Source organism: Opisthocomus hoazin, chromosome 6, assembly GCF_030867145.1.
Source record: "Opisthocomus hoazin isolate bOpiHoa1 chromosome 6, bOpiHoa1.hap1, whole genome shotgun sequence".
In the NCBI taxonomy this organism is placed as follows: Eukaryota; Metazoa; Chordata; class Aves; order Opisthocomiformes; family Opisthocomidae; genus Opisthocomus; species Opisthocomus hoazin.
Window position 1 is genome coordinate 18,509,839 of NC_134419.1, and position 25,454 is coordinate 18,535,292.

The 25,454-nt window shown below is 39.4% G+C and overlaps 1 protein-coding gene across 3 annotated transcripts; it reads left to right on the forward strand.

The window, feature by feature from the left end:
* The first annotated feature begins 19 nt into the window (after positions 1–19).
* On the forward strand, positions 20–24,673 carry LRRC8B (leucine rich repeat containing 8 VRAC subunit B). 3 transcript variants are annotated; one of them, XM_075424871.1, is made up of 6 exons: positions 32–122; positions 1,824–1,877; positions 16,853–16,904; positions 17,606–17,705; positions 18,383–20,544; positions 21,578–24,673. In XM_075424871.1, exons 5-6 carry the CDS (start codon positions 18,409–18,411, stop codon positions 21,836–21,838), a joined length of 2,397 nt encoding a protein of 798 aa, XP_075280986.1. In that variant the 5' UTR covers positions 32–122; positions 1,824–1,877; positions 16,853–16,904; positions 17,606–17,705; positions 18,383–18,408; the 3' UTR covers positions 21,839–24,673. The 3 variants fall into 3 exon arrangements, with proteins under 3 accessions (XP_075280985.1, XP_075280986.1, XP_075280988.1); XM_075424870.1 differs by lacking the exon at positions 1,824–1,877 and having other exon boundaries at positions 20–122; XM_075424873.1 differs by lacking the exons at positions 32–122; positions 1,824–1,877; positions 16,853–16,904 and having other exon boundaries at positions 16,933–17,705.
* The last annotated feature ends 781 nt before the right edge of the window (positions 24,674–25,454 follow it).

A 25,454-nucleotide genomic window follows, 5' to 3' on the forward strand; every position in this document is an offset into this window, starting at 1 on the left:
TGCCGGCGCTCTCGTGGACGGAGCGCGCGGGCGGCACGCCGTTGCGCGGAGGCGGTGTGGGCGGGCGGGGCCGTGAGGCCGGGCCGGGCCAGGCCAGGCCAGGCGGGAGGCGGCGCGGCCAGGTAAGCGCGGGGCGGCCGCCGCTGACAGGTGCCCCACTCCCTCGGCACGGGGGGACGGGCGGAAGGAGGGGGCAGGACGCAGCGCGGCTGGCTCTCGCCGCCTCCCGGAGGCCGCCCCCGCGTTTCCCGCCTCGCTGAGGGGCTGGGGTGCGCCCCCCACCTGCGGGCAGGGAGCGGGCTGCCAGGCGGCCCGGCGAGGCTGCGCGGCGCCCGCCCCTTTCCTCGGCGGCGCCCCGCAGCGGGGCCTCTCGCCTGCCCGTCGCCCCGCAGGCCGGCCGGGACCGGGGAGGGACCGCGTCCCGGGCGCGGGGCGCCGGGGCGAGTCTGTGCCCGCCCCGGGGGCTGGCGGCCGCCCCGCTCCCGCACGGGTGGGGCTCGGCGGAAAACCGTTTTCTGATTTGCGTAACCGATGTTTGCGCGTGTCCTCAAGTGACCCGGGGCGCCGCAGGTCGCCTGGGGCTCCCTTCCTCGGGCCCGGGCCCGGCGGGGCGGGAGCTGGCGCCCCTCGGCCCAGGCGTGGCGGGCACCTGCCCGCGGGCGGGCGAGCGGACGGACGGCTCCGCCGGAAGGGGGGGAAGGCGGGAACCCAGCGCTGCAGGCTGGCCGCGCTCCGCGGGGGCGAGAAGCGTCTCCTTGTCTCTGTCGTCCTCTTGCTTTGCTCTGCCTTCCCTGTGCTCCTCGTCCCGGCGAGACGGGGCTCTGGGGGCAAGGGGTGCCTGGCGCGGTGGCCGGCCCGGGAGCCCTGGCCGAGCCGCTCCAGCGGTGGGCGGCTGGCTCTGCGCCGGCAGGTTCCTGGCTTCAGGGAAGAATTGGTGGTGAATCCCGCAATTAACTGGTTCTGCAGGGGTGGTTAAAGTGGGCTTCCCTAAAGCTTAATTTTATATGAAGATTGCCATTAATTATGCTGAGCGGGTAAACTTGAACTGACACCTAGCATGGCCACTGGAAACAATATTTTTGAGGTAATGCTAGAATAAACTGGGAGCTATGTGGTCACTTGCAGTTTCAAGTATTTAAGCTACATGTTCTGCTGACTCCCAGCTTTCCTTTTCTGTTTGCTGGAGTGATAAGGCAAGGCATAATTTCTTCCCTGGTGTCTCAGAATTCTTCCTTATGTACCTTCCTAGCAGAGAGAGCAACGGATCACAGCTTAGTGATCTGTCTTGTCTGAGCTCTGAAACTTTCAAGAGAGAGGGGAAAGGAGCTCACAAGGCTAAAGTGTTGAAGTCTTCTATCTTACAGAATCACTCATAGAATTTATTAGGTATTGTCTAAGTATGTCATATGCATTTACTCTCTGTAATTCAGCTGACTGTGTGGGGAGTAGAAGAGTTATCCAAAGTCGTGCTTTTATTCAGTATCCATGGTGCTGAGTGGGGACAAGGGACATGAAAGGTGAGCAGAATGAAGGATGATTGTAGTAGAGAACCAGTAGTTAGGATAGGGTACAAGTTTTCTTAAGGGTTTTCCCAAATGTTTCAAACATTCTGCTGTAGCTAGATAACAAAATGTTTATCACAGTTTTATATTAGCATATGTTTTTACATTCTACTGAGTTTTGCATTAGCGTGATGTAACAGCGTTTCAACTTCAGTAGGATTCATGTAACTTTTAGAAATTTGCAGTGTTAACATGCTTGCTCCCTTAGACTCTTGAGAGAAGAGAGTTGATGGTCTGACTCTGTTTTTTTCCCTTTTTCAGGAAAATAGGATTCTCGTGAGGAGAAAAAGAAAATTGCCTTTTGTTTCTTGCAAGGTACCAATACAGCTGCACTTAGAAGTTGACGAAAACATGTTGAGTAAATTTTAGAGAGGGACCAACAATGCTAAAGGAACATCTATCAGTATTTCAGTGTTGCAGAATGAACTTTATAGAGCAGTATGTCTCTGCCAATGCTGTATTTTTATAATGCATTTCTGGAGGGGGGGTGGAGGGGGAAATCTTGTGTTCTGTTAGCTGCTACTGTGCCTGCTCTGCCTGACATGCTATAGGTAGTGAAAGAGACTGTGGCACTAGTAATATTACTGCAGCTTACTGTATCTACTGCTAAAGCCATAAAGCATTACTCAGGATTAGAAATGGATATTTTATGTGACTAAGGGGATAAGGTGTGGTTTATACTGGTCTTTATGTCACTTATCTAAATGTTTCATGCTGCTGTCAGTATTCTGTGCACTAACCTGTGGGCTGTATTTGTCGTTTCTGTAGGCATCCCTATGACAGCTGTTCAGCTGTTGTCTTGCAAATAGTGTTATTCTGCCAGTTGGTCTTGCAGTCACTCTTTTTAAACAGAAGTTAGTCTGTGCTGTGTTTATGAAGACATTTAGTTCAGATACCATGGGTAGCCATGTAGAAAGGCAAGGAACGTAAAGTGGAATTAATATTCTAATATTTAAATATGCTGTCACTTTAATGTTTAAGTGGTATAGATTGTATGTTTGTTTAGCAATGTATATCTATTATTAATTTGCTAATAATTAGCTGATAAATAATATGCTTTATTCTTCTTAACTTGTGGCAAACTCTGGTGTGCTTGCCTAATACGTGTTTGTATCCTGTATGGAGTGAGTTCAGAGCCACACATCACAAACTTGTAAGTGTGCTTTGTGGTAGCTGGTAAAGGTAGCTGAGCGGCTGTGGCTGCAGTTTATTAGCCCTACCACTACCATGTAGGCATTTAGCCTCATTAATGTCAGACAGCTTGTTATAAATCATGTGGTCTTAAGTTATTAGTAACTAAACTGCTTATTTGCATGGACTATCTTAGGTATACATTACAGTTAGAGTTGTATCAGACTTGGTAAGCGAGCTTCTGTTTATTGTGGTTAGGCTTGGGTTTGGGGATTCTTTTCCCCAAGAGTTGTCAGTGTGCTACGAACTAGTTCTGGATTTAATTTCTAGCTGGTTGAAATCAAACTGTAATTCAATATTAAATGAGAGTGTCATAATACTTAGGAATAGTTTCCCCAATTATTTTGTTTAAACTTACTGATATGAAAAGGCTATACTTTCGAGCGGTGTAGTGCATTGGAAAGCAGGCAGATGATGCAGCTTTCAAGAAAGCTGTTGCAACTTTGGTTTGGGGTATAGTGCTGGCACACCCTCCTCTGATGTACGCCCGAGAGGATTCTAGGGCCTTTCAACAATCAGAAGGGAATTGTGGAGAAAGCTTGTAATGGAGTATCTTCAATTTAATTCTCACTGGTGCCATTCTGTTTCAAAACAGAGTTTTCACACACCCTGAATTAAATTATGTAATTGCATGTCCGTCAAAGTGCTCAACTTCTCAGTATGTTCTGATACTGTAAACTGGAATGCAATTTCTTATACTGAAATTGAGAGTTTAGTTGATTGTGAGAAACTAAAGGGATTAAAAATGAAGGTAAGGGATCCAGTGATACCAATAAAGAATACAGTAGTAACAAAATCTGCTTTTGCTGCTAATTGTTAGTAGGCTTAAGAAATTGTTATAAACACTTTGTTTCTTTGGGAGATAGTAGTCTGACTTGTGGTTTTAGTGTAATATGGAAACAAAGTTTCAGTTTTGTGGCTCAGCAGCTACAAAGCTATGGTCATGTAGTTTACTCAGGCTTAATTAAAGTGACGTTGATTTTAAAGCTCCCACTTTGAACCCCGGGAAACGTAACCCCTGATTTCCCAGACATTATTGCCGTAGTTTTCTGGGGGAAAATACTGGTATTGTATGAGTAGTTCAGGTTGTCAGTAGTTCAGATATTTTCAGGTAGCTAAAGTTAGTCTGCATGCAAATGTAACGGTCTACTGAGTTGGAATTTAAGAACTGCAACTTTAGACTCTAATGTTAAAATAATTATCCTTTAAACTAACTTTTCCATCTGAATGAAAGCAAAATCTTGAGGTGCATTTGTTGTGTAATCCAAAATATTTGAAGAAAGGAGGGCATTTGAAAAATTTTACTTAAAACCCATCTGTTTCTAGGCTGTGTTTAAATTATTAACAAGATAAACTGTCACTTCCAACCCGTGCCAATGGAAGTGTGGAATTTATTATTACTTTGCCAGTGCCTTTGCAGTACAGGAAAACTGTTTTCTGAGTAAATGTTTTTTGTTAAACATTAATGTTGTTTAAATACTAACTTTGCAATGACACTGACTCAAAGCCAGGAAAGCACCAAAACATTGCTTAATTGAAGTGAGACGGGATATGTCAATACTCAACTGCTTTACTGAACTGGAGTTGTTAAAAATAGTGTCTGCTTTACTTCAAACTACTATTCAGTTTCTTACAATTATGAGGCTGGAGGTTTTTACTTCGGAGTTCTTAATTGATTCAGGTGATGATAAAACATTGACTCCTGTTTTTGAAGTTATTAAACTTGGCTTCATACCAAAATGTGTGTTTCTTGTAGTACTGTGATCTGAAAAAACTTGCCTGTTAGGTCTCCCCAGACAGCCTACTCAAAAAGGACAGTATACATGGGCTTGATGGAAGCATGAAGTTTGAATGTAGATGCCAAGCTAACTTTGTGTTTGTTCAGGAGGCAAAGCAGGATGACTTTAGGTTTACTGCAGCATTCAAGTCTGATCACTTGTACGTGGTTTTGAAACTTAGCATTGATCTCGGAGATACTTCTGATAAGCATAACACCATACTTAGCTCTCCTGATCCATGCGTGTGTGCAGTTCTCAACCTGTAGAGTTGTGTTTAGGTATTCGTATGCAATTTGTATGTACGCTGTTACACAGTATGTGCAATGTAAAATTTGTCCTTCAGTTCTTTTATTAAAAGAAAAGAAGATGTAGGTTCATGCTTTGTCCAATTAATAAATTCATAATGGAGAGTAATACGAACAGGAAGATACATAAGAGGTTGAGGTGACAGTGCAAACACCATGCTCCCTGCCAGAGGATTAGTAAAACCTATTCCATTTCAGGTGAGTTTGTATTTGACTGAAGAGTTTCACAAGTTTTTCTTTTTTACTTTGGGGTGGGGAGGTTCTTTAAGAAGATAACAAGATGGATTTCAGGAGAATTTGCATATAAAGAGAGTGCCCATGTTTGAGTCGGACGTAAATTGGAAACTTATCTTTTCTCATTATTTTATTTTGGATGCTTAGACTGAACACCTAGAATCAAGTGTTTCAACTTGTCAGGCTGGCTTTCCGGAGTAACTGTCTTTCCTGTTAAACAAGATGAAAACTTGCTGCTTCTTAGAAGAGATAGGAGCTACTGCTGAAAATCAGAATCAGCTTTGCAGAGTTAGAACTAATAGAGTGAAATCAGATGTGTTTCTGTATTGTGGCCATGATAATTATATTTTCCTAGATGCAGTCAAATTCTTCTGTGGTTTGTGGAAGTAATAATATTCCCTTCTGGAAAGTTCTTAGTGAAACTTATGCAGCATCAGGAAAACTTAAAACCAAACCATTGGGTTTTGGCTGTTCTTAAATCTTGTAGCTATAGTTTTGTGTAGTAATAAGTATCTTGGCAGAGACAGAATGTATCTGGTATGTATTTCTGATTTGTGACCTTGCTTGATGCTTGTGTTCTCAACATCTGTTATCCCGATAGGACACTGTTCAGTCTTGGCAGTCTATGAATATTGAAAAAAGATCAGCTTGCTTTTTAGGCCAAATGTTGGAATTTTAACTTATTGTACTAGATAACTTCATCTTTTAGAAACATCAAAAGGATTCTAGCTAGAATACAGTGTATAAATACAAATTTATATTTAAGATTAGGCAAAGGTGATAACTGTCTGACCACGTTTAGGAAAAGGAACAGCATGTGTGTTTCCAGCTCTCAACCTAACAGACCCTGTAGTACAGTCTAGAATAGAGTCTCTGATTACCTAGTAAGAAGTTAAATGTTATTATTGGGTAATATTCCTTATTTAAATACTTTATGAAGAATGGGAGAGACCTTATCATGATTTTACAGTTGAGGAATTTGAGGTAGAGAGAAATAAAATAACTTGCATGGAGCTATGCAGCTAGTCAGATGTAAACATCCCTAGTGACAGGGTTGGGTGTGGTTATTGCATTGGAAAGCAGTGTTTGAGCTAGGAAAATAATGTGGAATGGAGGTTCTGAATATCTAAAAAGCCTGGATTTCAGTCTGCTCTCTGCAATTCTAGCAGGACTTCCTATGGTATGAAGAATGCTGGCCTCTTCATCTCTGTCTCAATGCAGTGCTGTTGAATTCCTTATAGGACATTTATCTAGAAGTATCAAATCAGCATATGAACATGCTTTAGTTAATACATCAGTATGTATGGTATTACGTTATGGTATAATGAATTATGTTAATAGCCTAGTTATAGCAGCATATTCTGTGGACTACAAAACTGACTCAAATGCTTACCTAAGTAGGATTTGTAGTCTAACCTGTGTTCTGCTGTGCACTCCTGGTGGTACTTGAGAAGCGAATTCAGATTTAGGTTCAGGTGTGTAGACATACTGCAAGGCTCCTCCTGAGAACATTTTCTTATTTCAGACTTCTTTCTAGCAAGGTTACAGGAGTTGTCTTGGCTGTTTCAAGGGTCTCTGGCCAATTAAGACTTTATTGAAAAGTATGCTGAAAATGGAAAAGCATGTATGAGCAATTCCCTGCCTTTCCCAAGGAAATATAGTCTTTTGTTAAATAATCAGAATTGTTTTACACTGCTGGGTCTCTTGTACTTTTACTGCTCTTGAAGACTGAAGATATATTGTAGTATAATTAGAGTCTGTTAGTAGAGAAACCTTTTAATATTTAAGTTGTGAATATTATCCAGTGTTATCTTACTCTGCTTTGCTTTCTGATGTCCAGAGTGTAGGAGCATAATGAATGGACATCATGAGTATCTGACTTCTGGGAATTAAGGGGATAAAAATTAATTTTCTATTGTAGTACTTATCTTGGTACGCAGAATTAAATAGATAGCATTGAGGCTTCCTTTAGAATGCTGGAGGGATACTGCTGATACCATTGTCTTATGGTTATGTATTCATATTTCTCAGCATGAGAAAGACCCAGGAATGTGGTTACAAGAATAAAAAGGCATTAAAAGTGTGCTTGAAAATCTAATTTCATGCAGTTGGGAAGTGTCTGACTCTGCGTTAGCTATGTTAGTACTGGGGTGGAGGACTTGATGTACTGTTACGTAAGATGATTTCTGGAAGGGCTATAAAAGACGCATCATGCCACAGATATCAGTCCAAGTCTAGACCTTTTGAGACTGCTTTAGGTGTGATCTTCCTTGCTTAGGAAAGAATGGGCGAAGAACCGAGGAGGCTTTTCATACTTGATGCCCAGACTTACTCTAAGGCTTCTTCAGAACTTGGAAGTAAGGACTGTTTGTAGTATTGCTGTACTATTTCTGTCTTCAGCGTTGCCATACTGATTTTAAAACATAATGAGGGGCTGGGGGAACAATAAAGGAAGCCTGTTCTTTCAGGTATCACTTGAGAGTGTAATCTGTGCCTCTTCCATGGCACCTTTGGGCTGGAATGTTTGACAGTGTGGAATACCTGCAGTCATCTCTGGAGAGAGTTGTCTCCTTGCACGCTGGTTTGAATAAGCATTAGCTGAGCACAGATGGACTACGTACTTCCATCCTGAGAAGGCAGATGCATTTCACATGCTGTTTTATCTTCTCCTCTCCACCCCCAGTATATTCTCATTCCTCTTTTTCCTATGTTAGAAAGCCTACTTCCTTTAGGCTACTTTCTTAAGAGTCACCATTCCTCTGAGCATTGTTAGTCTTGCAGTTCTGATTCTGGTTCTGTTGGCTTTTTCTCAGTGGGATGATAATGCTCTTCGGGCATCCAGATTAAGTTTGTACAAGGAAGGTGCCCCTTTGTGCTAAAAGTGTTTTCTTGGGTATTAGTGTAGGACAGCCTTTGCAGCTCTTAGGCCTACGTCCTTGGTGGCACATTCCTCCTACAAAGGATTAGTCAAGGTAGGGTTTTCCCTCTCTCCTTTTGGTTGATTCTAACAAATAACTCAAAAGTCAGAGAAAAAAACACTTCCGCATATTTCACATGTTCCTGTTGCAGTCCTTGTAGGTGTTAAATTTTATTTTTACCTAGTCTGCCTTTTTTTTTTTCTTTCAATATGGACTGTGACCACTCATCTTTTCTGTGAATTTCTTGTAATTTTTGTGAAATTACCAGCTTTGTCTTAGCTGATATAGTATGGAGTCACTCTGGAAGTTATTTTCTGCAACCTAGATTCAATCTCTTACACTCGTCTTACTTAGAAAACCGTTTATCAAAGAAATGCATCTACTTGGTCTGGCAAGCTCTGTTTAATTTTTACTTCTGTAACTTGAGTGCTGTATTCTTTGAAATTAAAATAATGGATTTGAAGCTGGACTCATTTTTTTAAATATATATGAAGTTCACCATTGTATGTTTGCTGGATCTGTGATAGCATGAGCCACTCTGGGGTGATGTTGATGATTTGAGTACGTTGCTGTGGGTCCCGTAGGCTAGTATCTCAGTGGTCTCACAGTCCTATTTCACAAATCTATCAATGTTTCATAAAAAAAGGTAGGTTTGTCTATGATGAGATAACTGATACATGGTTTGAATGTACCTGGCTTCAAATTTGTTTGGAAAAAAAGGTCTCTTGTACTGCTTGGGTGCTTATTCTGCTCGTGTACCTGTGTCCGCTTACTGGGGCTTAAAATGAACTGACTTTCTGTTGCATTAAATTGTGTACTTCATTATGAACTGTCTAATGTCAAGTGTAAAAAAAATACAATTCTTTGGGCTCTTAGAAGTGTATAGATACTTTAGAAGTAGTAGGAATCCATACCCCTCTCCTACTTTGTATTCAATACTGAAGTTTTTGTTTACTTGAAAGTGTCATGGGACCAAAAAAAGAGGAATAGGAGGCTGATGGAAAACAGTGCTTCACTTCAAATACTAACCTATTTGTGCTGAAAATGAATGAGATGTTATCAGACAGTATAATGTCACATAACAGATATTTGGGACTTGTTCTTTATTTCATTTTTTAAGCCCCTTTTTTTACTTCATGAGAATTTCAGAAGTGACCTTCTGGAAGACAGTGAATCTATATGGCTTGTGATTTGCACCAAGAAGTGCTGATCATGATGATCTTGGTAAGAAAGGTACTCGGATTCTGTACAGTATCATTTAAAATTCTTTTTATTGGCTTTGACACTCTAGAGAAAGAGAATAGTATAGACAATCTTACATCACTTTAGAAGTTGGGAACATGAGTTGTGCAGCATCAAATGAGCCTTCAATCCTTGTGCAGCACACGGTGCAGACCCTGCCGGTAGAAAGGGTTACTTCATATTGATTATTCAAGCTATTGTAGAATTTTCTTACAAGAAAACAACTCTGTGCATCATTTCTGCTGTCAGCCAGGAAGAACGTTTACAGGAGAACTTCTTGCTGCATTTCTTGATAAAGACAAGGGCATGCAGGTGGTATAATTGCTGGTACCAAGTGGGAGCTGCCTGTGGACTCTGTTATGAGCTGGCTAAATTTATCCTGTGGCCAAGAGATCTCCACAGCACAAGTCTGGGCCTGTTAACTAGTCAGAGTCTAACTAACACTTCAGTGTGCCATGGTCTTCCAGTCAGAAGTATTAGTTTGTTGTACGCTTTTCTTTTTTAAAAGCCCTCTTTCCAGCTATTTTTTTATCTGTCAATGGGTTTTGCTATGTTTCTTCAGGAATTGCCAAGCAGACTTGTGACAGCAGAGCTTTTTTATCAGTGGGTAATATGAATGTGCAGTTTTTGCACTCTTTTTCTATTTATTTGCTTTTTAAAGAGGAATATGTGAAATGTACAACTGTTTGAAGAAATGTGAACTAATGGAGCAAATTAAAAAATTCTGCTTTCTAAAAAGAGTAATAGAATTTCCAGTGAGAATACAATTTAAGTTAAATTATTAGTTAAATATTAGAGACATGTTTTGTTTCACCCTAAGTGAATGTACTCTTTGGACTCTGTATAACCAATACAAAGTGTTCTTTTTCTAAACAGGTTCTTGTTTGGATATTTATTGTAATCAATATTTTAGATACTAATACATCTCTTCAGTTAATATAGTTATATTTGTAGTTAAAAAGAGTTAAAGGGATGAGAACACAAGCTGAAAATAAATCCATTCTCTGCCAAAGCTACTACAGCTGGGCTACAGGCTTATCTTAACATGTCCTGAAGGAAAGAAGAGACCACGGCACTATAATACTTGTCTGTGTAGTTGAAGTCCTTCCTCTGTCATACTTCTGTCATCACCTGATACAACCTTAATTAATATCTTTTTAAAAATGCATCTCTGAGTTTGAAATTAGTGCTGAGACACTAAAGCAGTACAAACTATTGTTTACTACAAGTGTTGAGATTTGATTCAGTCTGGATTCTGCTTGGTCTGGTAGGGATCTTCAAAAGCACCATGACTACAAATGAAGTGATATTTGCCCAGAATGTAGACAGCTTGCTTTGAAAGAAATCGGTCATGTTGATGCAATTATGTGCAAAACAAACCTGGTCTACCTTTTGTTTTACTTTTGGTTTTTTTTACCATTAGATTGCTTGCTTTAACTCTGAAACATACTTGTTCAGAAACCTAGGTTTCTACCTACTTACTAGTTTTTCTTCTTTTTCTTTTGCAGTGGTTTTTGTGTAAACTGCTTGTCTCGCCTACTGTCTATGTAGTCTTAAACTTGGGTTTAAACTGAATATTTTTCTTACTGGTACAGGGCTTTCTAGGAGCATAGGCTGTGACCTTTTGCTTTAGCTAGAACACAATGCTTGGTGCCTTGACCTTAACTTGAGGAGAGGGCTGGAGACAGTGCTTTTACCAGTCAAAGTATGTATGTCTGAATATGCATTTGCATTTACAATTGCTCTCCAGGCTAGACTAGTATAAAATAAAAAACACATTTAATGTAGCTTGTAAATACATATCTTGTATTACAGCTTGATTGTAGAGTTTAACCCTCTAAATAGTTAACTTGGTTTCTCCCTCCCATCCATATTGAGAATTGGACTCGAGTAACTTCATGCAGTGGGGCAGACCTCACTAATGTGGTTCATTATCATGTGGCCTACAGGTATGTAATTTTAACTACCTGGGCAACAAGAATGTTTGAAGATGATCCATCTCCCTAGTGAGCATTTGACCAGTGACATAATTTACTGCCAAAGTTTTATCCTTTACTGGCCTTCCTTGAAATAAAGAAAAGACTTAATACTTGCACGTTGATGGCATTTAATGAGAAGTAAAGGCTCTGGCTCAGGGAAGACAATGGTCTGTTCTGCAGTGCTGCAGGCATAGGTTGGAAATGCAGGATGTTTTGTATCTAATCCTGCACAGTCGGATTTCAAAAGTCTTGTGTTTGTAAAGCAAATCAAATTGGAGTAAAGCTTCTTTTCAATTTAGATTAGACTGTGAGATAAAGTATTTCTCTTGCATTAAATGTACCAGAGAAAGGAAGTAACAGAATAAAGACGGGTATTCTGGGTTTAGGTGAAGCTGCCTTGAAGATGTTTTTTTCACCAACTCTAAGGCCTTTTGTGTTGAACCTAGGAATGTTCAAGCTTTTGGGTAGCTGAGGAAACTGTTTAAAATACACTTGCCATGTTATACTCTCTCAGCTTGCTGAAGGTATGGTAGTGGTAGAGGTGGGTAGTAGGTGTTTAATTTTGCAAGACTTTTTATCAGCTTGTGTGCTGTTCAGTTAACTCTGAAGCAGTAGCAGAGAAGAGTAACCCATGTAAAGTAAAAATGTAAGCGTAGCCGAACTTAGTAAATTTTAAACTAAATATGTTTACAATTTTTTTTCCCAGAAATTATTGGGCTACATAGTCTTATGTATGCAGCCTTCTCCAGAGAGCAAGAACGGCTTCTTAAACAGCAGAAGACTTTGCTATTACTGTTCACAGCTTATGTTCAGCAGTACTGTCTTGTGAGCAGGAGTGTTTAAGAATCATAAAATCATTAAGGTTGGAAAAGACCTCTAAGATCATCAAGTCCAACCATCAACCCACCACCACCATGCCTGCTAAACCATGTCCTGAAGTGCCACATCTACACGTTTTTTGAACACCTCCAGGAAAAAAAGGCCAGGTGTCTAGTTAATCCAGACACAGATGGTTGCGGTTGTCTGTAGTTGCAATTACGGTCTTTGATTGCTTGGAAGGACTTTAGGTCTTTGATTGTTCGAAAGGCTGATATGGAAATCTTATAACAATATTAGTGTAGTCTTGAACATCCTGTGCTTGAAGAATATGCTTGTTATTGTAGAGTGTGGGAATATCTTCTGGTTTATTTTAAATACAAAAGAATAATCACTTATACATGTTTAATTATCACCTGTGACCTTCTTCAGAAGGAACTGGAAAGAAGCTTTCTCTAATCTTGTTTGCGTGTTATTCTGCATTCAGTGTAATAGAGATCCAAAAATACAATCCTCACTGCATAGATCTTAAAACTGAATCTGCATGTGCACACAAGTGGTCAAGGGACAGATTCTGAAAGACCGTATATCAAATGTAGTGCCTGAATTGAGTAGTATATCACTTCTCAATAGGAGGCTTAAAAAAGGGAGAGGCAGTTATGTGAATGCATCTGCTACAAGTATGTATGACAGTATCACTATCTATGAAGTCAGACCTGCCCCAAAACTCTTGCAGTACCTGGCTTTTTGTGCTTTAGGGAATGCCAATAAAAAGGGAAGTTTTAGCCATGACAAATGTGTTTTCGGTGATGAATGTGTATAGGGTTAAAGTTTATTACTTTTACCTTTGGAAATATTCATGAGGGTTTATTTGCAAGTGGAGGTTCAGGCTGTTCATGCAAGACTACAAGCAGGTACTAGGAATCCCATAGGAGAGTCTCAAAACTGCCTACTAGGCAAAATTGATTGCATGTTTAGTTTACTACTGAACTTATTTTTTTCATCCAAAACTTTGGAAGAAAAAGTGATACATTTAAACTAGCTAGAAGTGAAGTTGGTACTGTAATTCAGGAATTGCTTTCAGTAGAAGTTGATAAGAGACACATTTACTTAGTATGCCAGCATCTCCTTATCGCAGTTGAGAAGCACATCCAACAGCATGAGTCTGAAGAGTTTGGCTGAAAACTTGATGGCTGTGTTTCTCTGAGGCGGCGGGGGAGGGGAAGCAAGATAGAGGGGCCACTGGAATACTAGTCAAGGTATGCTTTAATTGTATAAATCTATTTTGATTAACTTGGTGTCAGAAACACCAGTTGAATGCTTAATCAATAAAAACAGTGTAGCCTTAAAAATAAAACAAAGCCTTCTGTCAGGCATTGGCTTTTTGTAGCCCATTATCCTTTGGGGAGGACAAGCAATGCACTTACCTTGTTGCAGAGCCATCCCTAACTAAATGTGACTAAAATTATGTGAGCAGTGACCAAATGACAGAGTAATCATAGAATCACAGAACGTTAGGCGTTGGAAGGGACCTCTGTGGGTCATCTAGTCCAACCCCCCTGCCAAAGCAGGGTCACCTACAGCAGGCTGCACAGGACCTTGTCCAGGTGGATTTTAAACATCTCCAGGGAAGGAGAATCCACAGCGTCCCTGGGCAACCTGTTCCAGTGCTCCATCACCCTCAGAGTGAAGAAGTTCTTCCTTGTGTTCAGATGGAACTTCCTATGCTTCAGTTTGTGCCCGTTGCCCCTTGTCCTGTCGCTGGGCACCACTGAAAAGAGTCTGGCCGTATCCTCCTGACACCCCCCCTGAAGATATGTATAGGCATTTATAAGGTCCCCTCTCAGCCTTCTCCAGGTAGACAAGCCCAGCTCCTTCAGTGTCTCCTCATAGGAGAGATGCTCTAGTCCCCTAATCATCTTTGTAGCCTTCTGCTGGACTCTCTCCAGTAATTCCTCGTATTTCTTGAACTGGGGAGCCCAGAACTGGACACAGTACTCCAGATGGGGCCTCACTAGGGCAGAGAGAGGGGGAGGAGAACCTCCCTCGACCTGCTGGTCGCACTCTTCTTAATGCACCCCAGGATCCCATGGGCCTTCTTGGCAGCCAGGGCACACTGCTGGCTCGTGGCTAACTTGTCATCCACCAGCACTCCCAGGTCCCTCTCCACAGAGCTGCTCTCCAGCAGGTCAGCCCCAAGCCTGTACTGATGCATGGGGTTGTTCCTCCCCAGGTGCAGGATCCTGCACTTGCCCTTGTTGAACCTCATCAGGTTCCTCTCTGCCCAACTCTCCAGCCTGTCCAGGTCTCGCTGAATGGCAGCACAGCCTTCTGGTGTATCCACCACTCCTTCCAATTTTGTGTCATCAGCAAACTTGCTGAGGGTACACTCTGTCCCTTCATCCAGGTCATTGATGAAGAAGTTGAACAAGACTGGGCCCAGTACTGACCCCTGGGGGACACCGCTAGTTATCGGCCTCCAACTAGACTCAGCACCACTGATGTCAACCCTCTGAGCTCTGCCATTCAGCCAGTTCTCAATCCACCACACCAACCACTCGCCCAACCCAAGCTTCCTGAGCTTCCCTAGGAGGATGTTATGGGAGACTGTGTCAAAAGCCTTGCTGAAGTCAAGGTAGACAACATCCACGGCTCTCTCCTCATCTACCCAGCCAGTCATGCCATCGTAGAAAGCTATCAGATTGGTCAGGCATGATTTCCCCTTGGTGAATCCATGTTGGTTACTCCTGATAACCTTTTCCTCCACTTGCTTGATGATGACCTCCAGAATAAGCAATGTTAAGTAACCTTTTGGCAGGAGGGAGGCTGAGGGGGGATGTCTGATGCTTATAGATAATATTTTTCAAAATGATAGGCTTTTATTTGTATTCTGGATATGTTTCTATTGATCACATTTAGAAGTCTTGAAGTAACTAAAAATTGCCTAGAGATTATTAGTTTATTTTTCTGGGTGTGCTCCAGTACTGGTCTGGGGTAACTCTCCTGAAGTCATCACTTAGCCTGGGGCTAAACTTCTGTCTCATCTTCTAAGAAAGATTGCCAATTGAATTAGGCCACTTTGAAAAGCTTTTATGGCTTTGATACGAGTTGAAAGCAGCTGGAGATGAGATTTATCAAACCCATTACAGTTCAGCATTATTCCATTTGATTAGTCGGCTTACAGATAGAATTTGAAAGAAAACTGTCTTTAGCCAAATTATCCTTAATAATTCACATGTTTATATTATACTTGTATATACTGTGTACTTCTCTGATAGGAAGCTTTATTTTGTAGACATAGAATTGTAATGCATATGGATCCTTCACTCGGCGGTTTCAAATGTAGACATTAACAAGACCAGAGTTGAAGTATTTAGATACTTAACACTGTGACACTTCTTTTCTGACAGTGTCTTCTAAATCCACAGCAAGACTGTAGCCTTTTTTCTGGGATGCGTGATAGGGACTAACAACTTCCCAGTTCAAGGCAGGCAGGTGACAAAGAAAGCATTTTATAGAAACAGACCTTACAAAATTACATGGGTCAGTCTGACTTTAAATTCTCAATCTATATAGAAACAAACCAGGTTTTTTTTGAGCATTAGGGTATTTCTTGAAGAAGGTGTATTGGGTTATGCATTTTCTCAAGTATACCAATATGTTTTTAAAAGAATTGGCTTAAGTTCCATTTTCTGTTTTTCTTTCTGTAACTTTTAGAGAAAATACTTTATCAAACAGTGTTAACTGTTTTATTGTACTCTGGATTCTATTCCTTATACTCAACAAGAGCCGTGCTTATTCCTCAAAATAGGTCTGTTACCGGGAGAGTGGTGTTCTTTGTATGAAACTGCAAAGTACATCTGTGCATTATTAAATTGTGTTACTTGTAACTTTCTCTAATAAGCATTTAGTTATATAAAACAACTTCTTAAAATGTTACTGTCTACCCAGGCCCCTAAAGAGGGTTACATGTTTGTCAGGAAAAGAGTTGCTTCCATCCTCATGCTAATTAGACCTTTCACACTATTTTAAAACAGTTCAGCGATCGCTTTGATTTTTCAAATGTTTTTCTTTATTAAAAATATGCTATTTATACCTTTTGCTCTTACTTTGTTGAATCATTCCACATATTTATCTCTTCATGTGTTCTTTACAGCTTTAACAGAGGTCCCAAGTCTTTCATTTTTGTAACAAAGTTCAAGTGAGAAGAATTGACTGGTTCTAAGTGTAGGTTGGAAATGAAAAAAAATGCTTTGATTTTTCTGTCTACATTCAAATCAAGGACATTTGGCTTGAGTCGAGACATGATCCAGATATTCTCTGCAGGATGAAAGCCTTAGTTTGGATGGGTTTAGTACCTTTTTGTGCTTTCACACCTACAAATTTATATTAAAACCCCAAAGAATTATACCAAAAGAACTCATTTTAAAGGTATGCACAGATGTGGCTTTTGCAAGTTGAGCTGGAATGATTGAACAAGTTGCTATTTCTTAGCTATGGTTAGAGGATCTCAGCTGCAGGACTAGTAACCAGGTAAAGGCGGAAACTTAAGCTTACATGTCTTGTAGTAGGGGGACAATGACAAAGGCCATTACTTTCTCTACTTTAGCACAAGCAGCTTTCATATGGTAACCAAGTAAATATTTGGCAGAGGTGTGATCTTAAATTATTCTAACTAGATCTTGTAGATCTAGTTAGATCTTTTATTCATTAAATGCTGGATGTTTAAAACACTGCTGTGGAATGAGTAATAAGCTGTTGTTCTAATATTCACAGCTATTGGAGTCGAAGATTTCATGATCTGATGACAAATTATTTTCTCTGCAGGGGTGTATTGTAACCATCCTGTTCTTCAGCTGCTTTCACTTGAGTGGGCCTGGTAAGTTTCTACATCCTATTAAAAGTAGCCTTGTCAATGTGAGAAGGGTTAACTTATTTTCAACCATTCTTCTCCTTTCAAATGTGAATCTGTAGTAAGAATAAGGTTCTGCCTTAGTTCAGCTATTGTTTGTCTTTTTATAACGGCTTGTCAGCTCTGTTTGGAATTGAAATGTTCAGTACCAATATATTAAGAAAAATACAGTATATCCCTATTCCTTCATATCTGTAATGCTTAATAAATCTTATAGCAAGCTTTCTCCAAAGCTGGTAGCATCTGTGCTATTGCCACTGACACTGGATAGTAAAACATGGGCCTCCGTTTTGAGAAACTTGCCTTGCTGCCAAACCTTGGTATATCAAAATTATGACTGAATTTTACTTCTTGATGTCTTGCATGTTGTGTATCCTATTTTCACATAGTTCTTTGAAGGAAAAAAAAAAAAAAACCACATTACTTCCCAGCTGAAATAGGGCTAGCTGGAGGTGGTTTCCCGTTTTTTTGTGTTGATGTGACTGTGCAAAACTTTTGACTTCACATTCTACATGATCATGTCTGAGTACGTTCTGTTCCACTGCAGCAATGTAGAGCTTAATGGATCCTGATGTCTGCAATAAGGCAGTAGTTCTAATGAAAGCTGAGATGTTTGCTCTTTATTTAGATGAAGCTATTAAAGTATATTGAGTGTTTTCTCCATCCAGAATGAAGACAAATGTAAAGATGGCATGTCCAAGGAATTTTAAAAAGTGTAGACCCCCTGACTGAGCAGTGCTGTGTATTTCATTCTCTTTAACTAGTAAAGTAAGTATGAATCAAGCCTATGCTGCTGGGGGTTAAGTGTGCTATTTTTATTTGTATGATAATATTGGACAACTTGTTAGCTTCATTTTCAGTCTGTCAGTATACTTATTTCTCTTTATGGGAGAAGGGGAATTCTATAAAAGAATACATAATGCAAAACTGCTTTTGAGAATTTTTGTCCTCTCTATTCTTTAATTGGGTAGAGTGATTTAATCTAGTAGAAAATTCTAGTTACAAGGGCCAGCATGTTAATATGTCACTCAGATTTTTTTGAATTCTTCACAAAAGAGAAATAACTTTTGGTATGTAAGTTTAGGACAGTGGTGAAGAACTCCTAGTAGTATATCAGGCACTCCTTTAATTTATACCTGCTTGTTGCTTCTACTTGAACAGTACCCAAATGTTTGGTCAAAATATATTTTCTCCTAATCTCTGATGCTAGTTTCAGTCTTCATTTAAATTTTTGTATTCGAAGTAACTTTCCTTGAAGTAAATTAGATGATGGCTAGGGTTAGGTGCCAGGGGTTCTTGGATCCTTTTGCTATGCTCTGGATGCTAGGTCAAATGTTACATATATTTGAAAAATGTGAAAACAGTAATAAGCTTCAAGTGTTTAATGGTGAGATATATTGTTTTTAACAATTCTCTAAGGATGTTTTTTCTTTTTCCTCTACCAGCTGCTGTTCTCTCACAGGTGAAAGTCATGATCACGCTAACAGAACTCAAATACTTAGCAGATGCCCAGTCATCCTACCACATACTAAAACCATGGTGGGATGTCTTCTGGTATTACCTCACCATGATAATGCTGCTAGTTGCTGTGCTCGCTGGGGCCCTCCAGCTTACTCAAACTAGAGTATTGTGTTGTCTTCCTTGCAAGCTAGAATTTGACAATCATTGTGCCGTGCCTTGGGATTTAGTTAAAGCCAACCTTAACATGTCGGCTAGCTCTACGGCACAGATAATCATCCCGCTTAAAATCCAGAATGATCTCCATCGGCAGCAGTATTCCTATATTGATGCAGTATGTTATGAGAGACAGCTTCACTGGTTTGCCAAATTTTTTCCATATCTAGTGCTTCTGCATACCTTTATTTTTGCAGCTTGCAGTAATTTCTGGCTTTACTATCCTAGTACAAGTTCCAGGCTTGAACACTTTGTAGCCATTCTTCAGAAGTGTTTTGATTCTCCATGGACAACGCGTGCCCTCTCAGAAACAGTTGCTGAGCAGTCTGTGAGGAAGTTGCCAAATGCCAAATCGAAAGCAGTGATTTCATCAACTGGGAGTTCAGTAGACATAAGGGCCAGTAGACAGTCCCTGCCATATTCGCAACCTGGCTTGGAAACAACCGGAAGAGAAAATTCCTCAAGTGTTCTTGACAAAAAAGAAGGGGAGCAAGCTAAAGCTATATTTGAAAAAGTGAAGAAATTCAGAGTACACGTTGAAGAGAAGGATATCGTATATACAGTGTATATGAAACAGATTATAGTGAAAGTCATTGTGTTTGTAATAATAATAATTTATGTCCCCTACTACTTGTCATTTATTACACTTGAAATTGATTGCGTAGTTAATGTTCAAGCCTTTACAGGCTACAAAAGGTACCAGTGTGTTTATTCGCTAGCAGAAATTTTTAAAGTTTTGGCTTCGTTTTATGTTGTTTTAGTGATCTTCTATGGCTTAACTTGTACTTATAGTTTGTGGTGGATGTTAAGAAGTTCACTTAAGCAATATTCTTTTGAGAAGTTGAGAGAGAAAAGTAATTACAGTGATATACCTGATGTAAAGAATGACTTTGCATTTATTCTCCACTTGGCAGACCAGTATGATCCTCTTTATTCCCAACGATTCTCAATATTCCTGTCCGATTTGAGTGAAAACAAACTGAAACAGATAAATCTTAACAATGAATGGTCAGTGGAAAAACTGAAAAATAAACTAGTAAGAAATTCCCAAGACAAGATTGAACTTCACCTTTTCATGTTAAATGGTCTTCCAGACAGTGTCTTTGAACTGACAGAAATAGAAGTCCTAAGCCTGGAACTTATTCCTGAAGCCAAACTTCCTTCAGCTGTGACCCAGCTAGTCAACCTCAAAGAACTCAATGTTTACCATTCATCACTAAGTATGGATTATCCAGCAGTCAGCTTTTTAGAAGAAAATCTGAAAACGTTGCGCCTGAAATCTAGTGAGATGGGGAGAATTCCATTTTGGGTCTTTCATCTAAAAAATCTACAAGAATTGTGCTTAACAGGTTATTTCATGCTAGATCATCACAACTCCATATACAACGAAAGCTTTCAGGGGCTGAAGAATCTGAGATCAATTCACTTAAAAAACAACCTTTCGCGTATACCTCAAGTGGTTACGGATCTTCTGCCATCTTTACAACACTTGTCTGTCAACAATGAGGGGAATAAACTGATAGTGCTAAATAACCTGAAGAAGCTGGTAAACCTGAGAACCTTGGAATTAATCTGCTGTGATTTAGAGCGCATTCCCCATTCCATTTTTACCCTAAACAATTTGCATGAAATCGACTTAAAAGAAAACAATCTCAGAACAGTGGAAGAAATAATTAGTTTTCAACATCTTAAGAACCTTTCTTGCTTAAAATTGTGGCACAACAGTATTTCATATGTCCCAGTGCAGATTGGTGCATTATCAAACCTGGAACAATTGTATCTAAATTATAATAACATTAAAAATGTTCCATTGCAGCTATTTCTTTGTAAAAAATTACACTATTTGGATCTTAGCTATAATAAGCTAACTTCCATCCCTGAAGAAATCGGTTATCTGACCAATCTGCAGTACTTGGCTTTGACAAAAAACCATGTAAGTAGAACTTTGAATTACTACTTCAAAAAAAAAAAATCAAATATTGTCTTAACCTACCATTTCTTCTGGAACAGCCTCTGGTTCAAAATGCTCTTGTGGTGTTCATGATTAAAGTAAACCTGGTAAAGCTGAAAAAAAAGGGTGGTGCTTGTTTAATTACTAGAACTTTGGTGTCATCAAATCTTGTGTAATACTGAGTAAATACTAGTCTGGCCTGTAACAGCTTAAGGGCTCTGATCCAGAGATAGCATAGGTTAGGATGGCTGCAAAAATTTATCCTCCCTTTCCCTGCAGCTGTCTAGCCTATGTAGCATTTTAAGGGAAGTGGAGTTTTAAATTTTTACTGTAAAATGTCAAGCTGAAAGCTGTAGTGAATGAATTGTTGGTTGATGAGCTGCTTGGCTGTCTGATTGGGAAGAGGGAAATAATTATAGCTGGTAACCTCATCAGCAGTGCTGAACTGTCTGGCTCATTAGTGTGGGGTCCAGGCTTGTGACTTGAGACTTCATCTGAGGTTTATAATTGTTTTCACTGGTGAGCTTGGTTTGGGATGTTACATGTCAGTAGTGTGGACCAGGACTAAGTTACTCTGTACTGCACAGATAACTGCTTGTACAGAGTTCACAACACGGGAGCTGCTAATGTCTCTCCACAGAATCTGTGTTTGTTCCTCATTAAGTGATTCTTAAGAGATAGTAGCCCATTTATCTCCCCTGCCACCTGCATGCACTTGTATGCACTTCTGCACATGTGTGCATGTTTATGCTCCCCCTGCCATGCTCATGTCTTGACTACTGCCAGTAGCTAAGCATCTTCTCAACAAAACAAGTATATAAAACCATTGTAGTGTTCTCAAGCACTTTCTTACATAATGATATAAACATTACAGTTTTCCCTTTCCTTATCCTTCCATAAACTGAGGGGTTTTTTTAACCTTAAAATAAAACTGGGAAATGTCAAAGCATGCAGCTGCATCTAGACTAACAAGTTTTAATGTACATAATTTTTGTTCTCTTCTTTGCTTTTTTAGATTGAAGTGCTGCCTGATGGATTATTTCAGTGCAAAAAGCTGCAGTTTCTTCTTCTGGGAAATAACAGTCTGATGAATTTGTCCCCTTGTGTGGGTCAGCTACTGAATCTAGTTCAATTAGAGCTCACTGGAAACTATCTTGAATCACTTCCTCCTGAACTGGAAGAATGTCAATTCTTAAAGCGGAGTAGTCTAATTGTAGAAGAAAGGTTGTTAAAAACACTTCCACCTCGTGTAAGAGAGCATTTGCAGACATGCTAAGTGCTAAGTTTAAAATGAAACTCTGCATCATTGCATTTTATAAGCCTTTTTCTTAATATCTCTCTAAAGATCTGTATAGGTGAAGTGAAGGAGGGATAACAGTTTACAAATCAGTCTTAAACTTAAATGCATTGATTGTATTGGAAAAGAAAAAAATATTTAAATTCAAACAAAAAAATGCAGCCTTTAACAGATAATCAATGTCTGAAAAATCTGAAGTGTGAATTGTTGGTTGGGTTCTACTGGTTAAAATGATTCAGTTAAATGTTTATGGATAGTGTTGAAATGGAAGAGTTGATTGCCTGGCTGTAGTGAGAGTGTATATACTTTTTTTCCTATGGGAATTTTTTGTGTTGATAGTGATAATTTTAAACAGTTTCATCTCCTGCCATATGAGGTCTAAAAACTCTCTAGAATTAGTTTCTAAATATGAACTCTTCATTAACTTAGAATATGTTAAATTAAGAGTTTAAACTATTTGAGCAGTTCAGTTGCATGGGGTATACAACATACCTTAATTTTTAAAGCTTTTGAGAAGCACTGAGCATTAATTCTATAATTGTGGAAGATGCCATTTGAATCTTGCTGTTAAAACCAGTTGGACAATAGTACCTGAAACCAGTTTCAGTATTTTGTATTAAAAATAGTAAATACAAAATGAATTGTTGCCTGGAAATTTGGGAGGAATCAGAGTAGCTGAGTAAGAATCTGGAAGAATCTGGAGTAGCTGGGAAGAATCTGGAGTAGCTGTTGTGTGCATGTACTAAACAATAAATCTTACAGTACTTATCTTCATAGATAATGATGGCAGACAGAACATGATATAGTTGCAAAGTTGTCTTCTGTATGGTGTGAGCATCCCGAGTGTTAGTGTATGTTGCTGTTTAACATTTTCATAACTTCTCATTAGTGGCTGCCTCCATGCGTCTCCACACCCAGTTACTGTATTTTGGTGGCTGGGGAGAGGATGAAGGAGGTTTTGTATTAGATGGGGACAGAAAGACACAGTTAAAACAAACCAAATAATTACACAGCTTATAAGCACTTGGGAGGGAAAAAACAGGAAGCATTATAAGCTTTGCCTCTTCTAGGGATGTAATAATTTCATAAGTTATAGTGGTGGAATGAGCTCTTCTGCCATCCTTAATATTTGCAAAACTGGATGGAAATAAAATGGTTCCTGACTTCATCTGCTGTGCGCTTTTTTATTGTATTTGAAGTCTTAACTCTCATGATGTTTATCATGTTCACTAAAAACATAAGTTATGCCCCTGGGGAAAAAAAGACCATGCTTTCCAAAAACATATTTGAAAACTTTTTTGTATTTTATTTCAGTTTTCAAAACCAGTCTCAATTATGGGTTAAATAGATGAGGTAAACTGTGCTCTTAATGACTTTTTGTTCATCAAGTGTGCTAGCTATACATTCCAGTTTGTAATAACAAACCTCCACAGAAAAAAGTTTTAGTACTAGACTACTTTTAGTCATTTCTTGCTCCCATTCCAGTGCTGCTTTTGTGGAGGATAAAGTTTATTTTGAATGAAAATACCAAAACCAAGTCTGATAAATGTGGAAGTAGGAGATGTCTTTGCAGTAGCAGTGCAAGAGGTGCATCTTTATTCACTGTACTGATGGCATTCCAAAGACCACTTTTCTTCTCAGGGAACCAAAATGTGATATAACTTACTTTTTATGTAGCTCTAGAAAGGTTTACACTAAAACGATTAGTTGTGTTTGTGCAGACCAGTGCTGCTGGAACAGTCTTTCATAGTGTCTGTATATAGCTCTTCCAAACTCTGTTTTCAACTAATCTTGAGTTATAGAATAGTTGTGTAGGATTTGCCATGGTTCACAAACAGAGCTAGTTGTGGTAGACGTGATCAAACCAGAGTACATTGATTTGCACCCCTGGCAAGAGTTTTGTTAATAATTGCAATAAGTCTGTGTCAAAATTTCATAGCTTAATATTGAAGAATGCTTTGTGCCAGAATTTGACATGCAAGACTTGCAGCCTAGAAATTTTTAAAAGGTTAAGCAAACATTTTCTTCAAAGCTTTTTTCTAAATTGGAAAGCTGTACTGAAAGAGTTAAATAAGCAAGTAACTGACTTGGTCAAGAGCTTCAGTTTTTTAGCAGTGCATCTATCCTTTTCCATAATCAACAGAACAGATGGAGGCAAACAATGATCTTAAATGTGCATTTTATGCTAGTTCTGTCAGAGTGAAATAACAGAAATAACTTGGAGAAAGGTACTTCATTTCTAAAATGTATGACCTCAAAGGATTTGAGGAAACTCAAAGAAATTCATAACTATATAAATACTGGTTTATAGGTTAAATGGGTTATTTTTTTTAGACTGCAATATTTTTTCACTCTGCACCCCCTCAAGAGGGTTGGATTTTTTTCACTGCGTGTTTGAGTGTTTATAAAACACCCAGACAAAAGCCAGAAAGCTTAAAGGCTAGGATCTCTAGCCTTGCTTTCAAACTACAGTGTGCCTTTATTATGGATTTTGTACCATGAAACCCAATCCTAGCGCTTAGAGTTGAGGGTGGAGACAAATATAACTCTGAATTTCTTGAATTCACTTCAGCCATGACCTTAATATTCAATATTTCTCCAAAGTGAGGGGAATTTTCAGGGAATCAATATATGAATCCATTGTCAAACTTTGTACAATAAGTATTGCTGGCATCTGTTCTTTGTATTATACAATCACTTCCAATCAAAAAGGCTTTTCAACTTGTTTCAGTGTTGTACCATGTTTAAGAACTTTGTATTGTGACCTTCCGTATCGTGAACATTTTTTAAAAATTAAATTTTTTTGCATTACAATTCTATGAACTGTTCTTTATTTTCCATAAGAGATGTTGCATTTAATGCAAAACTCGGAAGTCTCTTTCCAGCTATCTGTACCTATGTGCTAGCAGATATAATTTCCTTAGGAAAGTGTGAAGATAATGAACAGCAGTGGGAAATGAACGCTGCTCCATATCAGAGTATTTCTCATGTTCTGAGCTAGGAGAGAAGCTCCTGTGTTGATTGGATTAAAATGGAAGCTTAGTTCTTTGTTATACAACCTTTTCCAAGTCTCCCACTTCAATTTTTGTGAGCTGGATAAATATCAAATGCAGCCTGGAATTGTATTGGGAGAAATAAGAAGGCAATGATTCTCTTCTCAGCTTGGCACATACAGCTGTCATGCACCTAAACTGCCAAAAATAATGCTACTTGTAGTAAGTCATGAATGTGTTTCAAGTATTGCACATGGTGTTATCTCAGAGATCTCCTTTCTCTTGAAATGTGAGATGATACCTGATTGCGCTTTGTGGGAACCTGGGTTTGGCTCCATGTTTTGAAGATGGGAGGGTGGGGGGGACCCAAACATGCATGTAATGTTACATATTCAAGTGCTAGCTTCTTATCTTTCAAAATAAGAACTTTACTAGCAAGTTTCACAGGACGTGGCCCTTTCTTCTGGGAGATGAAATAATTAACAAAAATTGACTTGTGGTTTACCTCTTTAGAGGTGGTAGTGTTAGTAAAATAAGGCACATGATTCCTCTTAAAGCTGTTGTTCCATGCTCCTGCAGATCCATGTATTTTGTTTTCATGG

What these genes read in the sequence shown, in the direction of transcription:
- LRRC8B (XM_075424870.1), top strand. Translation starts at nt 18,409, where the DNA reads ATGATCACGCTAACAGAACTCAAATACTTAGCAGATGCCCAGTCATCC. An exon ending in TGGCTTTGACAAAAAACCAT is followed by an intron (nt 20,545 to 21,577) that starts GTAAGTAGAACT and finishes TTGCTTTTTTAG; the next exon opens with ATTGAAGTGCTGCCTGATGG.